The sequence below is a fragment of the Pan paniscus genome, chromosome 1, assembly GCF_029289425.2.
Source record: "Pan paniscus chromosome 1, NHGRI_mPanPan1-v2.0_pri, whole genome shotgun sequence".
Classification (NCBI taxonomy): domain Eukaryota; kingdom Metazoa; phylum Chordata; class Mammalia; order Primates; family Hominidae; genus Pan; species Pan paniscus.
The window spans coordinates 144,919,862-144,947,155 of NC_073249.2; the positions used below are offsets into that span (position 1 = coordinate 144,919,862).

General features: G+C 33.0%; 1 protein-coding gene across 46 annotated transcripts in view; it reads right to left on the minus strand.

Annotated features, from left to right (window-relative positions):
• Positions 1–423: 423 nt before the first annotated feature.
• ADGRL2 (adhesion G protein-coupled receptor L2) overlaps positions 424–27,294 on the minus strand; it is a 681,918-nt gene continuing 655,047 nt past the window's right edge. For 15 of the 46 annotated variants that reach the window (XM_055116845.2, XM_055116840.2, XM_055116831.2 and 12 more), the window contains 15 exons: positions 26,699–26,824; positions 26,273–26,478; positions 24,673–24,846; positions 23,484–23,693; positions 22,331–22,551; positions 20,946–21,012; positions 12,889–12,980; positions 12,017–12,061; positions 11,706–11,732; positions 10,880–11,048; positions 8,134–8,262; positions 7,489–7,585; positions 5,815–5,943; positions 4,958–4,975; positions 424–2,456 (listed from right to left, as the gene is read on the minus strand). In XM_055116845.2, the coding sequence (XP_054972820.1) occupies positions 1,702–2,456; positions 4,958–4,975; positions 5,815–5,943; positions 7,489–7,585; positions 8,134–8,262; positions 10,880–11,048; positions 11,706–11,732; positions 12,017–12,061; positions 12,889–12,980; positions 20,946–21,012; positions 22,331–22,551; positions 23,484–23,693; positions 24,673–24,846; positions 26,273–26,478; positions 26,699–26,824 (2,465 nt within the window). In that variant the 3' untranslated portion in view covers positions 424–1,701. Of the gene's footprint in view, positions 2,457–3,137; positions 3,191–4,923; positions 4,976–5,501; positions 5,585–5,814; positions 5,944–7,488; positions 7,586–8,133; positions 8,263–10,879; positions 11,049–11,705; positions 11,733–12,016; positions 12,062–12,888; positions 12,981–20,945; positions 21,013–22,330; positions 22,552–23,483; positions 23,694–24,672; positions 24,847–26,272; positions 26,479–26,698; positions 26,825–27,294 lie in introns of those variants that run through there. The other 31 variants (XM_055116884.2, XM_055116888.2, XM_057303064.2 and 28 more) reach the window with 15 other exon arrangements.

The following is a 27,294-nucleotide window of genomic DNA, read 5'->3' on the forward strand; positions in this document are numbered from 1 at the left end:
TTTCCAGGGTAATGTATATTGGTACTCACAGCTGTCTGTAGGGATATTTATAATCCTTAAAGTATGTTTAAGAAATTTCCCAATACTGCTGAAAAATCAGTTAAAAAAATCAGTTAAAAACTTTTTATGATACCCAAATTTGATGGCAGAACTTCCAATCCTTCTTTTTTTAGTCCTGGTACAATGCAACAAACAAAAATGCTTTCAGAATATATCCCTCTTAAAACTTATCCAGCAGATTTTGTGCATATGTAGTGGGCAATTGGAAGACATATATTCCTTTCAGCATAAAGAACAAACAGGCAACTTAATTGTATCCTTTCATATATCCATGGACTTTGGTATGACGTTACTTAAACCAAGGTGGGAATGGACCAACATGTTAAAGCCAATTATGTATCATACATAAAAGTTCACGTTAACTACTTGAAAAAATTCACATTTATTTACTGTCAAACCGTGTTAAACTTTACACTGGATATTAGTGATGGGCTCATTATTAACAGGTTTACACAAAGGGATGAAAAAAAAGCAGAATTTTGCTGAAACAATTTACATTTCATTAGAACTTTATCATAAAATAAATTAATTACTAAATATAGGCAGAAGGAATATGGAAGAGTAATATTTATGTTTTATTTTATTTTTTTAAAAAAGAACAGGCACCTTTTGTTCACTAGAAAGTTTGTGAGAAGTGCCCAGTGCCCTCTTTGCCCTCTGTTCAAGAATAAACAGGGGTGACACACAATCTTTTCTAGATTTCATCACTTTTGTGCAAGGCATGACATAACTGGCTTCAAAGAGTTTGTTTCTCCCCATAAAACACGTTCTTTTGGCAATAAGAAATTTAAATGTAAGTAATAAAGACTAACTTTGTCAAAGCAGAACACTGTATACAGTGGAAAAGAAGTGAAAATGGGTAGAACTTACCATGACAAAGTGTAAGAAAAAACATTTCATAACATGTGCAACCAAGAGCTTTTCACAATATTTTCTTCACTCTTTAAAATTATTTTAATGACAATTATATTTCAGGTGGACACAAATGTATTTATTTTACCCTAGCAATAGAACAAAATATAATTTCTTTAGCCATTTTTCATGAGAATAGTTCATTGTACAGTTGAGGAAACATATGAAATAAGGCCTGTGGCTTGATTGCTAGTGGTTAAGCATGTTTTCAATCTTTGCCTTAATGTAAAAGATTTGCAGTGAACTGCAAACTGATGCAGAATATCTCTCCTGCTTTTCCAAGTCTTGTCAGGAATAGTAAGGTACAGTAAATTTGTCCCACAGGATTTTAAAGCCTACGTCTTGTATATAATACAATGCAGGCCTACAAAAATGGTGCAGCCATATTTACAAATTTAGTTCACAGACTGCTGCAGTACAATGGCTGGAAAGTTTTGTTTTGCTTGTTTCACAATTTCTCTAAACAGCAGCAGAATCTTAAAATACCTGGTTGGCATCTCTTTTCTTTGTAACAAATAATTCACTTTAGTATACTCTGTGTATATACAAAGTTTTTGTATGTTTTATAAAAATTCACAGAACTGCAAGGTTCAGTCATCTTTTTTACACCGGAGAACCACAGGTCAAGAGTCATCTCTTCAAGCAGAGTTTGAGAGAGCTGCGTCAGGCCAATGGTGTCTTTATTTATTAATACTCGCATGTGGCCCTTGGAATTCCTTAGCTATATGATTAAAGACTTGTAACCAGCTGCATTTGTCCTTCTCTAACATCTCCTTCTGGAATACACCCTTCTTTGTTAATGGGGATTATATAACCATCACTATTGCCCCTGCTGATCTGGTAGCACATCTGAAGCTGATGGCCAGCTCCAAGATTTGGCATGCTTTTATAGTAAATGTCCTCATTCTCACTCCTCCTGGAGGGAGAGAGTTCTTCTTCCATGTCAGGGCTGCTCTCCGGATAGGGAGAGTCTCTAAGATTGGGCATGCTTGTATAAAGAGAGTCTCTGTTGGGGGACTGTAGGTGATCTTCAGCCTCTGTTGTCAGTTGGGAGACATAGCTGTCAGTTCCCTCGGACTTCACTTTCTTCTGGGGTTGGTACAGAAGGGAGTGAGTCCGCTGAGGAATAAGTGGTGCCTCGAGTTCTTTGTGATGGAGCTCCAGCCCTGGGTTGTCGCTGTGCATTAAAGATGAAGCATCTGCCACAATAGCATCATCTTCACTGCTGCTACCTCCAATCACAGGTTTGACTGGTAGCGTGAGCTCGAGGTTGTGAGTCTTGCTGCTGCCCCGTAAGTTGTTGTGCACTAATTCTGAAATGATCATTTTCTCAAAAGCAGTATCATTCAGACTTAGTCCACAGTCCACAACTTGCACGCTGTCATTATAGTCACCCTTGCGCAGCGAGTAGCTGTTGTTAAAATTACCATTTAGCGGTAGAGTATCCATGGCACTTGTATCCCTGGCATTGTTCAGTGAATGTCCTGAAACAGAAGAGGGGGAGTTATCGTTACTGTCTCTGTTCCTTTCCACAGAAACTCTATTTCTTTTGTACAAAACTTTTTAATGTCGTTCAGGACAAAGTTGTATTTGAAAGCTAACACTTGAAAAGTGCCAGGCTTTCCTGCATTCCCAACTGTAAATAGTTGCAACCCCTTAGATAACAGGAAAAAGTGTTAAAAATAATACTGTTTTCCAGGGAGGGAAAATGGCATACAGAGTAATACTTTATCAATTTCGGGAGACAGTACTGATTAACTGATTTTGGTCAAATCTCTGACACAAAGAAGACTTCACTCCATGCCCTTGCATAGTTAATGCAAAGCAATTCATTAGTGACATTTACATTTTAAAGTACAAGACTATGGTTTATAAAAATAAAATTAACAGAATTTGTCCTAAACAACACTAAATTAAAAAGGAGTAAGTCACAATACAAAACTGAAAGGCAAATGTACAACATAAACCCACATAACTGGCAAGCAACTTTTTAAACAACATTCTAACATTTCCTTTTTCTGGAGATGAAGTAAAAAAAAGAATGAAAACATGGACAGATACAAAGAAGTCATGTTAAACAAAGACAGCCATCTCTCATACTGACTGGACCAGGGGCCCACAAGCACCATCCAACATCACGATAGACAGCAGGTGGAATGACTCACTTTGGACAACTCACATCATGTCTGTCTGCTCAGGCTATCTGGCCTAAGAGTAGCTGATATATAAAAGAAAGTAAAATGATTTATTGTAACATGATGAAGAATTTCTAAGCTTCTCAGCAACTTAGTCAGAGCAAGGGTTCAACAAATTAGATTACCAGCAATAGCAGCCTTTTATTTTTCATTTAATATTTATTATTTTGAGTATTTGGTACTAATAATCTCTCTAATAGCAATGGCCCCAGGCTTCTAGTGGTCAAAGTTTGCCTGCAGCCCTGCAGTCTGCATCAGTCACAGTGACAGCACCGAATGAACCAGCAGAGTCCACTGTACAAGATAGGCCCACAGACACCATGGCCATGGAGGTCAAACGCAGAAATGTTAGAGATTTCTTAAGTATGGGTCACAGAAATTAAACCAAGAATAAATATTAACTATGGAATGGGAGAAGGGTGGCAGCCTTGGCTAATATATTTTTATCTCTAAAGGAATGAAAGACTGGATAAGTCTGCTGAAGATAGGAAAAGAGGTTCAGGAGGGGGAAAAAAAACATGGTAACATGCTCTATTTGAATCAGAGTTGTATTTTCTACAGACACATAAACATGTAAACTAAGACATCACAGTGCTTCTCAAGCAAATGAAAAAAAAAAAGTCAAGAGAAAATTAAATGGTCTGCACCATGGAAAGTTAGGTTATTCATTCTCAAAATCCTAGAGAAAAAAAAAATCACAGTCTACAGATAGGTCTGTAAAAAAAAAGAATGAAGTGATGTTATTGAAATGAAACTGACCACTGTGAGGCTGCTGCATTGTATGCAAGGCTTGGAGGAGTTTAGGAAAAAATTTAATTCTTGGAAAAAAATACGAAATTTCCCGTTTTAGTGCTCACTCCACTCTTAAAGCTGCAGATATCCTAGAAAATGCAGTTTCCTTCAGAAAAAAAAATATCTGTATCGCCTGACACAAACTTCATGACCAATAAATATGTGATCATTGTTGGGCAAATTATCATTAGCAAAAAAATGAGAAAATGAGAGATTATATTTGTTAGTGATTTGTATTGTCTTAAAGACTGTCCCAACTTCTACATCTGAAAAACTGACAAATTTGTATCATGTTCCATGTGCAACAAAATGAAATTGTGATAGTTATTTGTAAGGCTTCCTTTAACTTGGTAGACACAATTCTCTAGCTTCATAAATTCATGTTATGTGCTATAATCTTTATAAGATTATTAAAAAAAAACATTTTGCACTTAAAGGTATGAGTGACACATGGCTCACTTGCTAGCATTTGTTTCCTCTGTAGAGGTTCACTGTTTTCAAAGATTTTCTTTTGTTTTATCATTGCTTGGTAAATACAACACTATACACTGGATATAATCCAAAAGGTCTTTTCTATGATATACTGCAGATTTAAGCCATCTTTGACTGGTTTTGAAGAGGTATCTTTTTCTGCCCAAGTTCAGGTAATTCACTTGAAGATTTTCCACAGCCTGTAGCAAGATTACTGTGGGAATGCAGAAATGATAAGTCAATTATTAAGCATTTTGGTTGACAGTACTTCAGGCTTTATAGAGCAAATTATTTCAGCATTGCGTATACTTAAGTATGGACAGCATTTGCTACAGACCTCCATTACTGACAAAAGGCAGTACAGATGGATGTACTGTTTGAATTTGTTAATATTTTAGTTGCAAATTGTGAACCACTTGCCCGCTGAGTCTACTTCATGACTGCTAGTTATGTTTTAATTGTGCCCATTAAAAATCATGCTGAAAAAATTTACATTTGATAGGCAAAGTTAAGTTTTACTCCCATACTTGTCTCTCTGTAGGTTGCTAGAGGAAAGCATAAGGAAAGTGAAAAAAAACAAGAGAATGAAAAGAGAAGCTGCAGTTACATTAAAAAATAATTTTAAGAAAAAAATGGAAACGAAGTTCTGTGTTTAATTTAGTGGCAAATATTCATCACAAATAAAGATTATATGCTAGCAGTAATTATGTGAAAACTTTACCAAAATCTTGAAAATTCTGTTAATATTAAATATATATATACTTTTATTTAAAATAAGCTATTAAACAACATAGTAATATATGAATGGGTTAGTGACAATCTTTCCCCCTCCCCCAATTAAAAACTATAGGTATAAGCTAACTAATATTAACTTTATTCTGAAATTTTTCTTAAGAAAAAAGAAAACTACCATAAAGCTGCACTATACTATAGTTTGGATATATTGATAGGCTGAATGTGGTTTTCTATAGCTAGGCATCCAAATTATCTTCATTAGCTAATTCATTCCAGAAGCAAATTTTGTCAGCAAGCTTTAGAATTAACTGAACAGTATATTATATAGATAGGATACCTCTAAATGATATAAATCTTGAAGATGGGCTCTCAGACCATGTGATGTCAGTCCTGTAATAATATATTAAGATTTATGCCACCTGTGTTAAAAACATGGATCATTATTGTAAATACTATCATGACTGAGCTTTTACTATAATATAGTGCAGTTTTAGAAGCCTGGCATAGACAATACCGTAATTTTTTTTAACTGAGAAATTAAGAATGTAATAATAAATATATGACAACTTGAATATTTTAGAAACAGGGCAAAGATCATAGCTCTGTTTAGCAGCAAAGAAAGGTAGTTTTATTTGTAAGTAAAGCACACCTGGTGAGTTAAATACAGGAGCTGAAGGGGCATTACATACAACGGTTTCAGCGAGCAATGTGTTATAGGGGTTGTTAGTGCCGTGGGGTCGAAGAAGAGGGTTTGTTAGTAGGTAATTGCCAGTCATTCCTAAAGTAAAAAAAAAAAACAACAAAAAACAGAAAAAAGTACGTCAGTTTCTTATTTTAGCATTACAGTTGTAGTCAACTATTTTTTTTATATTCATCAAGGGTAGTGGACAAGTTGGCAATGGAAAATCTGTTGAAATGTTCTGACTGTATTTGAACTACTAATTTGCAGGAGAGAAGGGAGAGGGAAGTTAAATTTCAGTAATTCACAGGTGCTTTCTAAATCCCCCAAGTAAACACCTGCTGAGGATGACATTTACTAATTTATACAAAAGCACTGTTAAACAAAAATGGCAATTAAATGCATAGAGATCAACATTATGTTTCAAGATGTTACTGCTTAATATTAAAAACGTAACCACTGAGGCCCAGAAGAGGGAATCTCAAACTTTCAGAATTTACAGGTGTGGGATTATCCCTCATGAAAACATCTGTGTTAATACCAACTGAGCAGGAGGAAAAACAACTTTCACAGACAGGTAGAAAGTATGACACATTGCAAAAAGCTTCTCTTAGTAAATGCAAAAGCACACATGCTGAGAAAAAAAAGACTATAAAATGAATTATTAGATCATTCACAAATTCTATATAACAAGAATTTTCATTATGTAATGTTATTTGCCAGGTTTCAAAAATGAATCATTGAATAATGCATTTACTTTTTGATCGCCAACAGAATGAAGTAAAATACCAAAGCAACAGAAGAAATGCACGTCTTTCATTCTAACTGACAAATTACAAACTTTTAAATACTTACTGATTATGTTTTGCATAGCTAATGTAATTTGGATAAAAATATCTTAAAATTCAGGTTAGTATTGCTACCACACATACACCTTTTTCCATTTTAAATGAGAATCTCACTAGAACAATGTCAACAGTTTAAAATGTCATTATATTTCATTGTAATAAATTCTAACTTGTATTACAAATCAGTACATATCAAACTGAAAATAGTGTAATAAATTACCTTTCCAAGGATATATACAATACCATATCATTTTTCATACTAAATTGGAATGTATTAAGCTTTTATTCAAGAATACATGTGTGTGCATATACTCTTTTCTAAATTACTTCATTTCCTAGCATATTTTAAGAACTATACTGATTTATCTGATAAATTTAAAGATGCCACTGTAGACACATCAAACAATATAGAAATAATTACTTTATAAACTTTCATGTATTTTTGTTTATGAAGATTTACTACACATGTTTTTAGCATTTATTTTTTACTTTTTGAAAGAAAGGTTAAAAAAGTTCATAATTTCCATGGTACTGTTTCATGTGAATAGTAACTATTCTAATTTTATTAATGTTTTATGAAGAAAACCTTCATAAATGTCTTGGTCAGAAAGGATAAATCTGTACTCCCTAGGATAATATTTTTAATCTGTGGCAAGGTATATTTTCAATAATTACCTTCGAGCCGCATCCTGTTAATGCAGTTTAAAATTATATTTCTTACATTACATTATTGAATAAAAGGAACTTATATGTACTTTAATAAATGGTAGTAACTCAAATTTTCCTGATAACTGACCTTGATTAAGTGTTGAAGTGCTATTGATGTCACCTGAGATAAAAGAAGATTCTGATTGTTTTCTCACAGTATCATTCCACATTCTTCTTATACGACTCTATTAATACAAAACAGCAAGACAAATATGTTTTGTTAGTTTCCCCAAACTTACCTTATTAAACACATACAAAGATTTACCCTAAACAACCTATGTAGGATTATCTGGTGGCCTTTTAAAGAATGTGTGTTTTTTCTGGTCTAAAACTAACAATATCTATTGTTTATTTACTGAGCAACTAAGGGGCATTTAATCCTCCACTCTTAAAAACATATTATTTTATTGTCTTTCTTTAAAAAGTGGAGATCACTGATTATTCAATATATGTTTATTGAGTGCCTGTTATGAGCATTGTGCTATATGGCCTTAGGCTATAAGACGATTATGACACACTTCTTAAATAACTCTACACAAAAAAAGGACGTCCACATATAAAGAAACACTGAAGAAATGTTTAAGAAGACATTGAAACCAAAATACTAAAAAAGCAAGTATTTGCTATCTAGATCATTATAATGAGAAGACAATTAGTGCATCTGAACAGAACATGTCTCAGTAGGTTTTCTATAAATAAGGTTAATTAAAGATGCTGTCAAACTCTTTGTTACCTGTGTGCCAGAGGAATAGCGAGCACTGGTTCTGGTGGTTGATGCCTTCACTGAACTGTGGGGACTCTCAGTTGGGAGGCCTCCACAGCAGTATGAGTGTCTGAAGCACTTGCCATATTCTTTTCGTACCTGCATTGAATAATCACAAGACCAAGGGATTAATATGAACACACTTGCTTCTCTCTCTCTAATTAAATGAACAGTGAAGACAACCGAAAAGAATTAAAGTTCCACTAAAACTTATCCGTGGAGAAAATAAATTGAACTTGCAAAATCAAGTTCAATTAAAATTAGTGAAATAGTAATCAGAAAAGTATCTCTGTCCACTAGACTGGCTAGTAGAATCTTTAAACTGTGATATAACATGTAGACATACTCTATATCCTGTTATTATATAAATGTTAGTTATTAAATAATAGCAATATATTTATAGTTTTATTCTCATATATTTAGTAACTCCAATTTTTTATGCTAAGAAAACAGGACAAAAAATTTAGTATTTTCCTTGCTTAATTACATTTAACCGCTCTGTAATTCAGTCATTTGAGTTTTATATGCTTCATGTCCTCTTAGGTAGGTCAATACAGAAACCTCTTTTGCTGGATTGCATAGTTCTGCGGGTAACCTCTGTATAATGACAAGACTACTTTGGCACAAGAATAAAGAAAACAAGTACTTTGATACATTTGCCTCTAATTAGGAAGGAATGTTTTCTTCATTTTCTGATGTGTCTAGCTTTAACATTTAGTGTAGAGAGTCTAAGATGTCTATTCACTTCATTAGCACACAAGGGAACTATTTATGCAATTTTCATTCACATTAATGAGTTACCCATGTAATTTCCCTTTTCCCCTGAAGCTTGAATATATGAATGCAAAAAAAAAGTTGTTAGGTCTAAAAAAAGTTTCAACTAAACTTTAAAAAGTGAAGTCCGAACAACTGCTAAATAATAGGGCCCCATCTAAAGCAGTGGTACAGAATTAAGAGGGAGAGGGTGCTGCTGGACTGTTGCAGCTATACTGGCATATACATGTTTTCTTGTGGGTTAGAGCCAGACTGTGAAATTACAAGACAGACAAGAAGAAACTGCATAAGAACATATTTTTTCTTATAGGTTACAAAAACACTCAAAGGCTTTCCCTCAACTCAGCAGTCTGTGTGCACTAACTGCCTGTAAAGACCATGACTTTGACACTTATTCCTTGCAAAATTAGAAAATTAAAAATCAGTAGATGGCCTTTTAAATCTAACTGCACTTACGTTTTCATCTTTTTAGCTTTATTTAATTATACCTATTAGAACAAATAACAATGTGGTTGAGCCTTCAAAGCATTTTCTTGGCCTAAGTATGCTCATTCAAGCAGTTAAAACCATGATTTTAACTTAACCATTTTATATCATATTCTTAACAACTCATCCTGGCGCACCCAACTGGATGTATCCGAGACTAAGTTATAGTTCTTTTGAAGTATAACATGATGCATTTAAAATGTAATTGTTAATCTAAAAAGCATGAGAGACTCTCCTGTTCCATTTAATACACATAACTATATGAGGAAATAATGACTACCTCACTCCTTTTCTGCTATGTCTATGATTTGTGTCAAAGATGTTTGGCACAACAGCACAAAAATTATGAACATACAATAATATGCCTGTATATAAAATGCTCACTTATGTAGGAAATATATAAAAGCCAAAGTAATTACTAATGTTACCCCTGTACAATGTTTAGAAGTTAAAGTTCATTGTTATTAAACAACACATCACACCTCACAAAAAATTTCAACACATTTAATGGGTGTTAACTGCTATGAAATGCTGTATACCAAGACAATGGCAATCAAAATGGTATTTTATCCAAATAATACCTTCCAGTGTTGGTTTTGCCTAATGCCTATATTGCTGTGAATATACCTTATCTGTCAGTATTGCACATTCCACTGTCATTATCTCAAAATTATAGCTTATTCAAAACTGATGGAAGTAACAACACTATCATCTTGTCAGGACTGAAAACATAATAGCTTTCACTTCCACAATTCTATTTCTCTGTTCAATTTAGTGACCAACTAGTAATAACAGAATAAAACAACTACATTAGATATGTAGGCAGAGAAAGGATGATACCCAGTGAAAGGTATGGAAATTTTATACTTAAATAGCACCTAAGCAATTCCCTTAGGTTTACATCTTCTTGCTACAGATTAAAGCTTTTCATCTGTAAGTTTCATCTGACTCCACTTAACATAAAATCAGGAAAAAACAGTAAGTAAGATGTAAGGTACTAATTATTGATTTTTAGATCCTTCAAAATTACTCAAAAGGTAACATTAATTTTTTGTATGTCTGGTGCTTTAAAAATTAACATCATTTATCCTTATACTCAATTTCACTGTGAATCACTGTAATGCCTTTAGTGAGCAAAGAATGAGTTTTATTTAACCTTTTCTTTTACCTTGTATATCCTTTGTACCTAGCATTTTATAGACCCTACGAGCAAGGAAGAAATCTTAACCTAAGTATCTAGTTTATAACATTCCCAAACTGAGATACAAAAGATGACTGGTATTATTTTATAGGTGAAACCTAAATTTTCAGACAGGTATGAAAATTAACTTATAATTAAAAATATGATGCTCTTTAACAATATGCCGGATGTGACTTAAAATATTCTTTATTATATCTATTATATTCAAATCAAAGAATGAGTAACCTGAGCCCCTAGGTGTTTTCAATTACTTACTTTCTTTTGGAGAGCACAGTGAAAGATGAAAATGAACACTCCCTGGAAAGCATTAAATATAGTGAAGAGATATGCCATCACAATAGTCTCCTCATTAATAAAAAGCAACCCAAAGGACCAGGTGAGGCCAAGAAGACACAGAAGAGCGAAAGCGCCAAGCACCCAAGACCTGGAAAAATAAAGTGAACTTTTTTAACAGGTTCAATGAGCAAAAAACACACATCACGCTTAAATGTTAACATATCAGTAGTAGCAGTTGACTTTCTCTATGTTCACATTCATATTCAACAGCATTTTGGCTTTAACCTTTCTCTGATTAAGAAAGAACAATAGCATTTAGTACTGCAGCCTCCAGTGAAAACAGCAACAGCAGGTATGACCTTTTCTTATTCCAGAATAAACAAAGTACCAAAACTATATTAAAATACAACGTGTAACATATCCCCTATGACTTTGTCTTTTATGTGCATTTTGATAAAAGAAATTAAGGAGTGCTTAATTAATTTGCTCCTGTATTTTTATTCCTGTGGTGTACTCACATGACACTAAATAATGTGACACATACAGAAAGGCTAAATGGCAGATAATCACTTAACACCTAAACTTCAGATTCTAATAAACTAGTCTTAGGTGAACCTAAGATTTTATAACTAAAGCATGAAGAAGCCTAGCTGAAATGAGACAAAAACATGAGAACAACTTCAAAATAAAATAATTTTGGAGAGATTTCATCATGAACAGCTTAAGAAGAAAAGAACTGTAGAAAATAGGACGGAATGAGAAGGATTTAAAGTCAGTGCATTCCATGTCTAACTAATGATCTTACTTGATAAATGGCTTATTATCTTCATAGCTAGAAAGCATTATAAGCAGAAAAGAGAAACAAAATTATTAGACAGAATTAAAATAGAAAGTAATAAGAAAGCATTTATATATTTTATAAATTAGTCAAAATTAAGAAAGTCAAAATGCAGAGGCAAGCAATTAAAAAATAAAGGCATATTATAGTTTAAAAATACTATAGCAAATTAGATATTTCAAAATAATTATAAAAATTAAGGGCAATTCATGATACTGACGAATTTGTAAAAAATACAAATCATGCCATAAATTTGTTAATGTAGGGTTCTACCTTACCCAGGTAAGTCCGTATTATAGTAGCCATCACAAACACGGTAATTACTGGTGTAGATGAGCAGACAGAAAGAGGAAAAGGAAGAAAAGAGAGAGATGCTAAAGATTAGCTCTCTCTCTTACCATGCAACATGCAATGAAGCTGGCACTAACCTATCTAAAACATCTAATTAAAAAAAAATTTACCCTTACTATAGATCTGCCATTTTTGACATTAAAAATAGTATTTTTTACAATCACATTATAACCAACTTGAATAATACCTTCTCAAATTCTAAATTACAAGGCTCACATATTTTAAAGGTAACTCTGAAAATGTTTCCATAAGATGATTTAATGAACAACAGCTATCATTTGTTGTTAATTGGATAGCATTTTCTCCATTGACAGAATATTGCAGCTTTTATTCAACATTAAGAAAAAGTAAATATTTGTTTAATTAGCATGAAAACAACAGATAATCTTCAAGTTAACAATAGTAATAGAGTAAATTCTCTTAGGAAAACAGGATTAGGAGTGGAAACTGCTCAGAATCCTTAAAGCAAAAAGTCATTTAATAAAACAAACAATATAATCATATCAGCCATGCAAATGCGAAAATCATTTTGAACTGCATTTTAAATTCAAATGAAATTGCTACAGTGATATGGAATTTCCACAAAGCCACTGAAACAATTTATTGGCTCTAGATCAAGACAGCAATTATTATCTAATTTTTGACCAGTATCAGTGATATAGTAACACTGAGATTCAACTTGAGGGCAGTAAAACTTCATTCTGAATAATTTCTACAGTTGATAGAAGGTAGGAATCCCTGTGGAGAGTATCTTTTACTTAGTTTGTCAAGTATTAAAATTAAAATACAAAATACTTACTTAATGTTTTCCAACCTGCTAGAATCTGGTTTCAAAGTGTTTGAATGCTTCACCATTTTGCACAATGTGATCACCAAGAAGATAATATTTAGCTGTTGTAACAAATAAAGCATTAGACCACAATGAACAAAGAGCTGAAAAATGAATAGTTCTTGCAAATGTATCAATCCATGTTTATATGGAAGATACTGATATAATTTTTTTAATGTATGCAATGATCAAGTTGAGTCTACATAAAAAATACTCTGGCTATGTATGATCAATTCTTTAATAGATCATTTGACATCAAATTGCAACCTCATTAAGTCAGTATTATGTGGTAATGATTAAATAAATTAGAAAACCTAAATTAGTTTCTTTAGCTAGATGTACTTCAGGGCCTAAAAACCATCTGATGGAAACACTAAAGTGAATTCCTTAAAAGGAGCATTTACATAATGTACATCATGTAATCTACAAAATTGCTGGGTTTGAAACCATAAGTCTTGGCTGTGAGTCTAGCTCTTGATTTTGACTGGTTAAATGAGGATAATAACATCTGTCCAATCTATTCATAAGGCAATTGTGGGGATCAAATGAAGTAACATATGATAAACGTTTGTTATATAAAGTAAGATAAAGTTTATATAGGTATGTTTTGCCATTTAACTGTTAAAAGCCATCAGTCCTTTTTTTCTATGTCTCTGTATCGTAAGGAAGTAGATACATTCTGACAAAAGGCTGTTTTGAGTCTTTCTAAACATTCAGCTATGCAAAGAATCTAGGTGCAAACAAAAGCAAAATGAGGAAGATGGAATCTGACAAGAAGGAAAGTGAGTGGATTCCAAGAGGTCAACATGAGCTTGCTCAGAGGAAAAGGAGCTGTGTTTTGACTGAGAGACAAAGGTTGGTAATTTGCATTTGTTTCTACAGACACCTGGCAGAATGTTGCAAGAAGAGGAGGCAGTTCCATTTTTATGCTCCAAAAATAGAACTAAGCTACATTGTTCCTGAATTTTTTTTTGCCATTTTATTTTTAGATTACTTTTTAAAAGGAAAAAAAAGTCATTTTGTGAGCTGTACGTTACTTAAGAGAATACCAGAAATAGTATATTCAGAAAAAGACCCATTTCACCTATTATAGGTAAGGATGAATTTAATTCCTTGTTGCAGATAATCAGCATAACAGTGTTACAGTAACATGATCATTTTTACTGAGTCACAATATCACATGATCAAATGGTAACACTATTTTATTCATCTTTCACTACTTCTGACTTTATAATTAGGAAAAGTGATATAGGGCAATAAATAAAAATTTCCAAGTCCTTCCTAATGATGAGTTTAGGAGCAGAGCTAAGGAAAGCTTTAATGTAGGCTGTGTATCTATCCAGTCATTTTGTCCACTGTGCCCTATGATTTCTCTTAGATGGAGAATTCCCTCTTAAGGGATAAATGAGGTCAATGGGCAAAATTTTACAAGTGTTGGCAGGTAACATTCTGTCCTTTGATGTTAATTACTTAAGGACAAAAACAGTGCTTTGTTTAAAAAAACTTTAATAATATCTTAAAATACATCTAGAGAAAAAGTAAATACAATGTAGAAACATTATCTGGCTTTATTTTCCATAACATTCTAGTTGGTCATAACATAAATAAATGCTTGAATTTTCGGAGATGTTACAATATGATACATTTCATTCAACAAATATTTCTTGACCTTGTTCCGTACAAGGATGTGCTTATTGTATTGTGGATGAGGTAAGACACAATTTCTGCCTTTAAGAAATTAGAGGTCCTTTGGTAGTATAGTACATATCTGATTAGGTTTTTAAAGAATCATGGTAAAGTGTACCTCTAATTATTTTTTAAAGGCAAAAATTAAGAGTGTGTGTTTTTTTTTAATTTTATGCAACACTAGCTTTAACTAGTAAAATTCAAGAATGGTTAAAAACAAGAACTCTATAAACATCCTAAAAATAAACAGAGAAATAAAAACCCAAGTAAACAAATAAACTGACTATAATAGGTAAGATGGCTGCTTTGCAGATTCACAATTAAAATCCTTTAAATCGTTCTCCCTTTGTTTCTGACCCTTTGTTTTTGAACGGCCTGATAAGAACAATTTACTTTCTTTTATCCCAAACTTCTGAAAATAAGGGTTTTTTTTCCTTGCTCTTCTTAAACAATTTCCTGAAGTGTACAGGACCATAATTTGGTGTTCATAATTTTCTAAACATATTAATTATTCCCTTGGGAACAAAATATTAGTAGTACTAAAACATTCTGGAAAGAAAGAAGTTATTCATTATCCACTACAATGTATAAAATTTATAAGGAAACTAAAAAATGTGAATGTGGAAAAATGTGAACATATAAAGTATTATATTGCAAAAAGAAGAGGAGTAGAAAATGATAAAATCTTAGAAGTGAACTCAGAAGAAATATTTTTCAATGGCAAAAATCAGGGACAACTTTCCAATAAAACTGACATACTAAAATGAAATCTACCAATATAAAAATACAATTAAGACTTAAGTATGATAAAGTCATTCTTCCAAGTTAATACTAACCAAGGTGAATATGCCATAGAAAACTTATCTCAATTAATCCTTTAAAAATAGACTATTCAATGCATTTCTCCTCTTTTGCTCCCCTCACTTAACTGAGGTTTTTGACATTACATGTGTTTAATGTATCTTTCTAGTTACACATACAATACATTCACAATACAAGTTCAGAAAATAAAGAAAATTACAGAGGAAAAATACAGCTACAATCCTATATCCAGTGGTAGCAGGCAGCACTTGTATACCCATTTTACAAATAATTGAGATGTGTGTTTCCAAAGATTACTTAGCTACTATACTGTCAGGGCTGGGATTCAATATACTGTGGTCTGGGCTCTACAGCCCACAGACTTCCCATATAAAATTAACCAATTTATTCTGGGTGAAAAGATTAGAAGTCTCCTAACAAAGATATACTAAGTCTATATTTAACAGTTTCCATTTCTATAAAAAGTAATCCAACTTAAAAATCACTCAGAGATGAATGAATTGAAGATAAATAAATTAACATATAAAATACTGCCTCAAAGAAATCCTATTTATGTTATTTATTTACATAATAGGTATGCTCATCAAATGACTTCTGCCTGACGGATTTGCTAGAATTAACTAATTCTCCATTTCCTTTGTAAAACACTAGCATCCCACAATCAGCAAATGGCCACGCTTCTACTCCCACTAGTCAAGTCGCATGCTTAACAACAGTTAGTTGTATTTTTTCTAAACCTGTTTATGTCATTTATACTTTTACATTGCTAAATATCACATAAGCTCATAAATCCAAGTGCAAATGTAAGAACAAAATTTTTTAAAGCTGTTTCTAACATACTTAAAATGGAATGTTTTAAAAGATTTGAAAGTGAGTTCCTTTAAAGACAACTAAAAGTATTGGAAAAATAATCATAACTTTGAGGGATCTTTGCACTCAAATTACAAGTGTCTGAACTCTCCAACTTGAAGAAACTGAAAATAAAACTTTTAGCTAATGCACTAATATCTAGATGTAAAGAAATTTATAGTTAAACCCAACACTAACTTAGCCTCTGAAACACGACTTGAAAGCATACAAATAATGAGGCAATGGTATGTGGAAGAGGACAAAATATCATCATTTCAAGACAAATTAATTATGAAATAAAGCATATGACATAAATCGTAAGATGGCAAAATAATACTGAATAAGATTTTTCTTTTTCCCAACTAAAGAAAAAAATTTCACCAATACATATTATTTACTAGTCTTATTAGAGAAATACAAAAATTTTTATATCACTTTGACGCTCAACAATTTATGTTACCACCAACATATATGACAATAAAATATCTTCTGGAATTAAATAGAACATATACTGAAGCACAGATACATTTTTAAAAATGTGGTTTTACAGTTATCTTATTTTCTCCAATGTTAAAAAAAGTAATGCTAAATTTTAGTTTGATAGAATAAATATTGTTGCTGCAATCTTTTTCAGGAGGCAATACATTCTGATAATTATAATTTTGCAGGGGAAAATATTCCAAAAATTTTTTCTCCTTTCTTACTTCTTTCTTGTTTTCTTAAAATACAACTGTGGAAATGAGAACAAGAGGCAGAGGGGCAAATAAACACATCTTTGATAAAAATCTGTAGTCATTTTAAGACAAAAAAGGTAGGTTTCAAATAAACTACTGGCTGCAAGTCTGAGTTCCTTTCTTCTTTGCATTTTTCTCATGACATAAATGACTCTTTCCATCCATATACTTCTGTGCTTTCCCCTTCTCCCCCGCCCCCACCAATTATAATAAGTGATTTCTTTCTCCTCCTTACTTTTACTTTTGCCCAATTTATTTTTCTGCCTTTGATATACGTTTACAAAATAAATCACAACCATCAAACATGGTATTTCCCCTATTTCTCAATGGAAGGCAGGCAAAGAGGCAGGGAGAGAACAATGTCTCTACCATCCAATTGCTGCTCTTCTCCCTTGAATTCCAATGCAGCCACTCTTTGACCCTCTTGCTCTTTGTTTTTTCCTTTTCAGTGTAAATACTAAGAAGTTTAAACATAATATTTTGGCATAGGTTGAAAGGCTGCATGCATCAGTGAGAAAGGAAAAAGGTGGAGTTACAGCTGCGCACACAAACATTTGTCTAAACTTGGTAAGTACATGCAGTTACTCAATTATCCACACAGAAGCCACTACTAGTAAGTATAGGCTATTAGGATTGTGGTACATACATATGACAACCCACCAGGCTAAATGTCCATGCTAATAATTAATTCTGGGGATGAAACAACTCATTCAAGAATCAGATTTTAGCTTAGCTCTGGGCGTGTGTGTGCCTGTGTGCAGGTGTGTGTGTACAGGTAAATAGATGGCTATCTCTTAAGATAAATCTGTTGAGTGAGAACAAATCAAGAAAAAAAAAAATCCTTATTCAGCCAAAAAGAGTAAGTCATCAAACTGGGACATTTTTTTTTCTCTCCCACTGACAAAGATCATTCTTTTACCTATCCCCAAATAATAATTTCATAAATTATTATTTATAATAACCCACCAATATAATTTGCTGATAAAATTCAAACTGCTTAATGATATGACACAGCTAAACATCACCCATATTGATGAACATAAAAATACAAAGAAATTTTAAGAAAGAAAAAGGTACCACAGATTATAGGAGTGCACAGTTTGTTTTATGGTCATCAACCTGCTCAATTGAATCACATCCATCTGAGCTTAGCAGCTTAAAATTCATTCCACAGCTTGCAGTGCTGACATGGATATGATAAGACAGAAGAACAGAAACATCACTCTGAAGTAACCTAGCTGAACTGCACATGTTCTGACCCTTTTTGTCCTCCCTGGAGCTTTTGCTACCTGGCAAATGCAACTCTAAAGCTATACTTGTATCTCCAGATCTTTGCTGTTAGCCAAGCAGAAACCTATTTCTCCCTGGGACTAGCAGCCAGAGAGGTGTTCTCTGAAGAAGACTTCTAAATGAGTGTGTGAGCTGAACTCTTATTGAACTGAATTAATTATTAATGATGCAGATGGAGCTGTCCAAATGATAAGAACAGCTCCTGACGTGTCATGATCCAAGCTTTCATTAAATCATTTCAGGCATACTAATGGTTTTCCACTGCTCATTACTTACCAGCACTTTTCTCATAGATACAGTAACTCTAGTGCCTGTAGGCAAGACATCGTATAGAAATGCAGAAGTAGGAAGTTTTATCTTCCTTAGCATATTATTTTTCTTCATAGATTATTATTTAGAATGTACACCTATTTAATACAACTAAGTGAAACAGTTTCAATTCAGAAAAACTGAAAATGCAAAGCTATACTTTCCTAGGAATAGCAATAGGTAATTTTTGTTATGGGAATATTCCTTAAAAGGATAGTATACAATACAATCTATATTATTAAGATTTGTGCCTGAATTGAGTTTACATGTCTTATCATCACCAGAGGGAAGATATATATATATATTTTTTTTTTCCCACACACACTGTATAATCATATCATATCTCAATTTAAGTTAGATATTCTTTTGCAAGACGCTGTTTTGTACTCCTATACCACTCTTAATTTTTCTCTGTTGGGAAAATTAGAAAGCAAAGCAATTGCAGGAGAATTCCAACAAGATCTGTACTGGGATTGCTACCTACTGGGGTTTGTGTTTGAGAATGCTGTTGAAAAAGCCATTCACATCTCAACCTGAAGGATTTGGTAGAGGACAATAATGACAAGACTTATAAAGTAATAGTGTGCTCTACTATAAATGAACAACATAATAAAATGTCCTTTACCCTTTTTTCTTACTAAAAGCTGAGTATGTTGAAAATTAACTTCTTTTGCTAATTGAAATGTTTTTTAATGATCTAAAGTCAGTACTTATCTTCACAGATATCAAATAAATAAAACTACAGTATAAAAGGAGTAAACACAGGATAGCCTCATTGGCCAAATATCCCTAAAGCAGTCTTTACATTTTTGCAACTTATGTGTTTGACGAAGGTCTTAGAGGAAAATGGAAGGTTATGTCTTCAAGGATCATGCCTCTTCATGTCAGCCATTGAACTCTAGACAGGCTTAGGCTGTGTTAACATATGAACACCAAGAACAAAAACTTGGGCAATCATCGGATTTAATAATTCTGATGAGAAATCAGTTTTCCCAGGAATACCTGAGAATGTTTTACTGGTTTAATTCATACAGGCATTCATCTCAAATTTTCATTTCACTTTGTATAAGTAATTGTGTAAAATAATTAATTTTAATGACAAACAAATATACACTTGAAGTGGTTTTAAGTTTCCTTCAAGTACTAGAAGTTTTTCTCAATTTCATGAAACACTGCTTAACCATGAAAAGATCCAAACGAGCTCATTTGTGTTACGTTTTTGAAAAAAAAATAAGAAAAACTTCTTAAAATAGGAAGTATTTATGTTTCCTTTTCAGAGTTAATAACACCATTTCTCACCATAGTGCTACAACTGAGCAAGTTTTTTTTTTTTTTTTTTAAGACAGGGTCTCGCTCTGTTGCCCAGGCTGGGGTGCAGTGGTGCAATCATAGCTCACCGCAGCCTTGTGCTCCTGGGCACAAGAGATCCTTCTGCCTCTGCCTCTGCCTCCTGAGTATCTGGGACTACAGGAATGTGCCTCAACACCGAACTAATTTAAAAATATTATTGTAGAGGGGAGGTCTTGCTATGAAGTCCAGGCTAGCCTCTAACTCCTTGCCTCAAGTGATCCTCCTGCCTCAGCCTCCCAAAATACTGGGATTATAGGTGTGAGCCACCATGTCCAGGCCTGAGTGAAAGTTTTAAATACCAAAGTCTAGATACTGTAGCTACACTCCTTTATTTCAACTATATCTCAAATGTGACTAAGGGTAATATAAGATGTTTAAAAAATCTTAATGTCATTATCCTTGACTTGTATCAAATTCATTTAAAAATAGCATTTCTTAAACTAGTATATTCATTTGGTATCTTCAGTCTTATAGAAGTAATTTCATTTCTAATAAATTTTAAGTTGATTTAATAGTCATTCGTTAATGCAAGCTTAAACAACTTTTTATATACTAAAAAGCATTGAGGATGTGGATATTCATTTAAAATTCACTTAAAATTAATTCATTAGAATTACATAGTAATTCATTAAATTACTATGTGGAAACTAAGATAATAAAAATTAAGGTAATATTCTTTCACTTTCCTGACATATTCATTTAATTTATAACATGGCCTATATGTAAGCATGTTTTTTAGATTATGATGTGATATTTCAGCTTATTAAATTAGAAATGAGAAAAAGTACTTTTTAGAGTAAAGATTTTCAGAAATGTTAATTAGCAAGTTTATAAAAAATATTTAAAATATACTATTATCCTGTGAGACAGGCATATTTATAAATCTTTGTATAGATAGATAAACAAACAATAAAACAAATTATCCTTGTTTGAATAGCACTGCTAAAGCAGCAAGCTAAAAAGCAAGGGAAAACAGAACCTGCTTACCAGAATAATGAAGGTAACAGGTCCAATGAAGCTCCATATAAAGTAGTTATCAACATGAAGCCAGCAACTATTATGAAAAGAGAAGAATATGCATTAGTAGTTTCTATGGAACCTCAACATCACAAGGAAAATAGGATTTTAAAAACCTAACAGACAAAACTATCTTTACATTTGCCTTTGAAGATTCATTTATCATGTGCAAGACCTCTAATAATTCTGAGTTGGCTTTGACTTAACAAAGGATAATAATTTATTTACTTCAAACTGCTGGTTTTATATTTGATAAAAGCATACAAAATCGTGCTTGTATGGGGAAGACAATAAACACCACTCCACCACTGAATCCTTAAGACTTCTGACTTCCCTAAGAAAGACTTGAAACTCAATATTGCAAATTGTCTCATCATTTTAAAGTCCTACATATACTTTTCAAAATTTGCCTTTCAGATCTGTCTGAGCTGAAGTGCTTAACCCTATGGAACCTAACAGAACCCCCAAAAACTGTTCAGATGTTATGTTTGTTGCAAAACAGTGTAGCAGAAATATAATACCTCCACTAGGAATGGATAAATGCTAGAAAAGGATATCAAAGCACAGAACTCACACAGTATTAGAGTAAATGATGCATAAACTTATTAAGACAGATTTTACTTAGTGGTTCATTTTTCATATAACATGGAATCCCCCATTGAATTTCTTTTGTCTTTCATCATCTGTACAGTCAAAAAGCTTTCTTTAGTCCAAAGAATCTTTATATAACTAATTTTATCAAAGGAAAAAAATAAACAGAATTGGAAGGCAAATTCATGCCTCTAGCAAATAAAATCCTTAGAAACATGACTATGTCTACCTTCTGTCACTTTCTGTAAATATCTATACTTTTATGAACGAAAGACAGTGACTTATTTTAATCCCTTCAAACTGCCTGATACAATATTATCAAAGTAAAACATATGGGATGGAATGTGCTACTGTCACAATTCAGAATGAGAGTTAGCTATAGAGGGTCGGCTGCACAAAGAGAGCTAATGAAGCATTAGCTTAACACTGAGTAGTTAAACCTGTCAGATGCTTTAAGTTCAGAAGAATTTTTACTTAATATCTTTCTAAGGCCAAAAAGTTATTTACTTTTTCAATTTGTTTCAGGTCAATCTTTTGTGTTAAAAAGAAAGTCCATAATTTAGAATCTGCCTTGCCAGAGTACAAATCCTCTGAACCCAGAAAATTACAAAAGACTTGATTGTAATTTGTGCACGGTATGCCCATTCTCTTACCAATAAAGCTTTCAGATGCTATTTTAATCTGTCAGGGACCCTCACTGACAGCTAACAGGCTTTAAAAAATTATTCACTTGAAAAACACTCAGGTCGCTTGCAATTACTTACGCTTTTTCTGTTCCATAGCTCTTATAGTCAATAGCAGCCGAAACTCCAACCACTGTGGCAGGAAACAAGTAACCAGCAACATAGTAATATTTTTTCCTTGAATATTCACTTTCAAAAACTTCAACTAACATTAAGTAGAGCTGCACACCTTCTAGGCACATCCAAGCAAAAGCTGCCAAAAAGAAAAAGTGTAGAAGTCCTGCAAATATTGGGCATGCAATCTACAGAGGAAAAGAACAAAAAACACAAAAGAAAATTCATGAATAAAAACAGCCCACTCCAAAATATAAAATACTCACTAAGAGAAATCACTATTATTTCAAAAATACATTATTCAGAGTAAACTAATGCTTCCTGAAAATATTTTTTTTGTAACTGGAAACAAGCTAAAAACCCTGACAAATCTGAAGATTATCATGTTCACAGAGTATAATGCAAAGTGTGCTAGGTTTCATCAAGGTAGAACATTACTATAACATTTTTTAGTGAAACTAAATATCAAATAAGAAAACTTCATAATTTCTGTTTGTGAATTATCTGTTATGAAATCTAAATATTCCACTTGTAGATGATTTGCTTCACAAGTCTTTAAAAGTGTTGTTTGCAAATATATTATTTCTATTTTTTTTATAATGGAATTTTAAAATTTTGCTTTAATGACAAAATCCTAGCTCTAATTACCTAAGATTATTTTCCTGTCATATCTGGAACATTCTTAAATTATCCAAGTGCAGATGAATATAGGGTGAAGCATTAACTAAGTTCTGTTTCTGATATTAAGACCTCATGATGATGAATCAATTGCTATGAATACAAAGAAAGGATCACCGGTCAGAATGACTATGTAAACAAAATAAGAATTTTTAAAATAGGATCTTTATATTACTGTATCCTCAGCATTCTTCTATTAAAATTATGTCTTAATAAAAACACAGAAAAATTCGACTGTATCTTAATATATAAAATGAATTAGTTCATAATATTACTTAATAATTGGACAGTCTTTTAATTTACTACAAATTGTCTTTCAATATTGCTGTATCAATTCTATCAAGTTACAAGGTCAAACATTAATATCAGTATCATATGTCACCTCACACCTACTAAAATAATTTTCAGAGATCTAAGGTCAATGAACTCAACTGGTGCTTACCGCATATTTTGTCTTATCAATGCCTATTAGGAAAATAAATTCAGCAATGAAAAGGTTGATACAAAGGTTCTTGTGAATAGTATTTCGGTCACTCTGTAGGCCACGGAAAAAGCAGAAGGTGAAGATGCAGATAGCCAGGCAAACAAGGGAAATGACAATTCCCACCCAGGTGATGACTGTAAGAAGTAATTCATGAACGCCATCTTTATACTGAAAATAAAAAGATATGAGGAACATTAGTATTCCTGCATTACATCAACTAGAAGAAAGACAGCTTTCACATGTACAGCTCATCTTTTACTACTGAACTCTTTGAAGAATACTATTCATATGTGTTCAAAAGAGGCTCAATACCAAAAATAAATTTTGATCACATAATAGCGTTCAATATTATTGTCTTTTATACTTAAAAAATGATCTATGAGACAGGAAGATTTTACCTAGAAAACAATAAAGGAGCCTAATGATTTCAAAGTATGACTGAATTAACTACATAAACACATGGAAACTATTTACATGACAGAATAAAGAATACTTATTCATGATTAAAAACAAGTGACATTTTAATGATTTTTCCAAGCTAACACATAAACCAAGTTTTAAGTTTTTATTTTCTCCTTGGGGTTTTGTATGCTTACATATTGAGAGTTGACACATACAACGGATCTGAGACCGAAATGCTACACTTCTTAAAATATTTCTGTCTTCTGGCTGTCATTGTCTTAATCACAAGAAAGAATACTGAGACATATTCCAGAAGCCATTTTGACTTTTCAAAAGATGCAGCTTTGCACAATGTGCAAAGTGGTTAGGAAACTTAAAGGAAAAGTTGTAAAATTAGATTCAAACATTCAAGATGGGAAGGGCATGTTAAACTCGAGGGCCTTCTGTCTCTTTTGTATGACCTATTGCTGCTCATTATTTAAATCTTCTGTTGTCTCTACCAAGCACCTGCCCCAAGGAGGGAAAACTTACAAGTCTATAAAGTCATAGCATATGATTTTGAGAAGTAACAATAACAGTGCCAAGACTTCTTAAAATTTATGGACAGTGTAGAAACAATTAGAAATCAACATTACTTTGTTTGCTTTTTAGTTACGGTAAGCACCCAAAGAATGGGACTATTATACAAGCTGTTTTGAATCTCTGAGGTTTTTCTCTGCTACTAATTAGAAGTGCAAATACTTACTGCAATTTCCCTGTGGGCCATGAGAATTGCAAAATTGGTTAGGTGGCTGCATGCACACGTTGTTCGAGTTTTATTAGTGTCAACCAGCTTGCAGCCCTGGGTAGACCAATATCCCATCATAGTTCTCTCTGAGTAGTTCCAGAAGGAGCAGTTTGCATTGAAATAATTGTCAGGCTGGGAAATAAAATGACAAGATAAAATTAGGATTTTATATTCTAAGATGGCAACAGCAATTGTTTAATATGTATAAAAGGTAATTTAGATTAAACTTTGCATGTTTCAGACTATAAAGTTTTTCATCAGCAAAATTGTGGACTATGTTACACAAGGCAGATATCTAGCTTAAAAGGGGCTTTATAGTCCGAAAGACTCTAAAGTGTACTTTAAATTACCAAGACCCATTTTACACAATTACAATTTCCATTTTATGATTTTACAATTGATGGTACATTAGAATCTTTTTTTTTTCCTTTCTGATAAAATTAGAGCCATAAATTTGTTCTGAGAAAATTCTATACGGACCAAATGTTTTAAAAATCCATGTTCTATTTTGGGCCCATTTTTGGTTAGTTCTAAGAGATACACTAGCAGCAATGTAAATCATATTGTTAGTACCTACAAGCTCTTAAGAGTCAATCAAATAGGCCGGGCACGGTGGCTCATGCCTGTAATCCCAGCACTTTGGGAGGCCGAGGCGGGCGGATCACAAGGTCAGAAGATCGAGACCATCCTGGCTAACACAGTGAAACCCCGTCTCTACTAAAAATACAAAAAATTAGCCAGGCGTGGTGGAGGACGCCTGTAGTCCCAGCTACTCGGGAGGCTGAGGCAGGAGAATGGCGTGAACCCGGGAGGTGGAGCTGGCAGTGAGCCGAGATCGCGCCACTGCACTCTAGACTGGGCGACAGAGCGATACTCTGTCTCAAAAAAAAAAAAAAAAAAAAAAGAGTCAATCAACTGAAGCAGATATGAGTATCATAACCACACAAATTTATTTTTCTTTGCCTATTTGGAGATCCACTTTTTTATCTGTGGGCATTTATTCACTCTACTTATCACAACAGCCAAACATTCTGTAGACAATCTTCCAATACAGTGTAGTTACGTAAGTATCAACTTGTATTTTAAGGCACAGCAGAGGAATCACATCTCCTCAACTGTTTTTTTAAACACAATACTTGGTAACAGCTGTGTCAAACGTGATCAGTAAACTAATGAAAAAAATTTTGCCACACAGAAAGGCAGAGTCCTAAGAGTTAATACTCAGCTATCCTGCTGCTAAGTAAGGTAAGGGTTAATTTTCATTTGAAAACAAATTAGAGTCATTTACATTTTCCTGTTGATTACTGAATTAGCTTTCATTAAGAACACACTTAAGTTCTAATAATCACTGAACCAAGCTCATTTAATTTTATGTTCACAGACTTAAATAAACTTGTGTCTCTGACCTAGTCCAACATTTAAAATTCAAATGGAAAGGTCTTGTCTTTCCTCCCTCCCATCTCCCCAGTTCTCTCCCCATCCCCAGCACCTCAGTTTTGCTTTCCTTTCTTTCTGCTTTTATAACCTTCCATTACTTCATTAGCATACATTAACTTACATCAATGTGTGGCAGGGTAAAAAGCACAGGATCAGTCAGGTATACTCGGCTGGACTCTTTATTGATTGAAACTGAAATGACGTGAGAGTTCACTGCAATGGTGCTATTACGACCAATAAAATCAGCACCCAGTTTAATGGTTGCATTTTCTGTACTAAGGAACTGTCCCAGGCTCCGGTAAATGATGAACACCAACTTTGCAAGCCCTAGGAAGGTAAAAATAGTCACATGATGTACAAAAAACATGCTTGTTAATAAACTAAGATAAAATAAGAATAAAATGATAAAGTCCTAAGGCATTGTTTTAAATCTGCTTTTAAATGGTAAGCCGTTTTTTTGTTATATAAGGACTCAAATACATTTTAGAATTAATAGGTTTTTGAACAACAACAAAACCTGTCAATTTTTAAAAGACTTCCACCTTACCATTCCTGCTGTTCTGTTTGACGGTATTTGCGGACAGTTGGATTGAGCTGCCTGCTCCTTTGATGCCCAGAGGAAATTTAAAGTCTTGGATCTGTCCTTCTGTACTGAGTACGGCAACTTCCAGGACTGGATGAGGGGAAAGATAAAGGAGGTGGGGAAAAAAGGATTCTTTAAGAGTTAACTAAGGAGGCAAATGATAACTGTATGGAAACTACTGTTTTCTTTTTGCCTACTTAAAAAATTTTACTGTTAGGTTTCAACAAAAATCATGGACTAAAAATCAAATTACTCCAAATGATTTAAGTCTTAAATATTCACTTGTCAAAAAAATTTTGTATTGTCATTCTAACACCTTCTTCATATTTTTATCTCTTTTGTCATGAACTAATACCAATCTGTTAGCCTGTAAGTATGAACAGTGTATGAATTAATAGTACATAACTTTCAAGGTTTTATATTTAAATCATGAAGCTAAACAAAAATATTTCAAACTGATATTTTTTGGCTCTTTATATTAAGTAACTTTTCAATGACCATTACTTGGCAGTGGTAAAACTAATATGAAGTACAAATTTGAATGACTTTATGGCATCTAT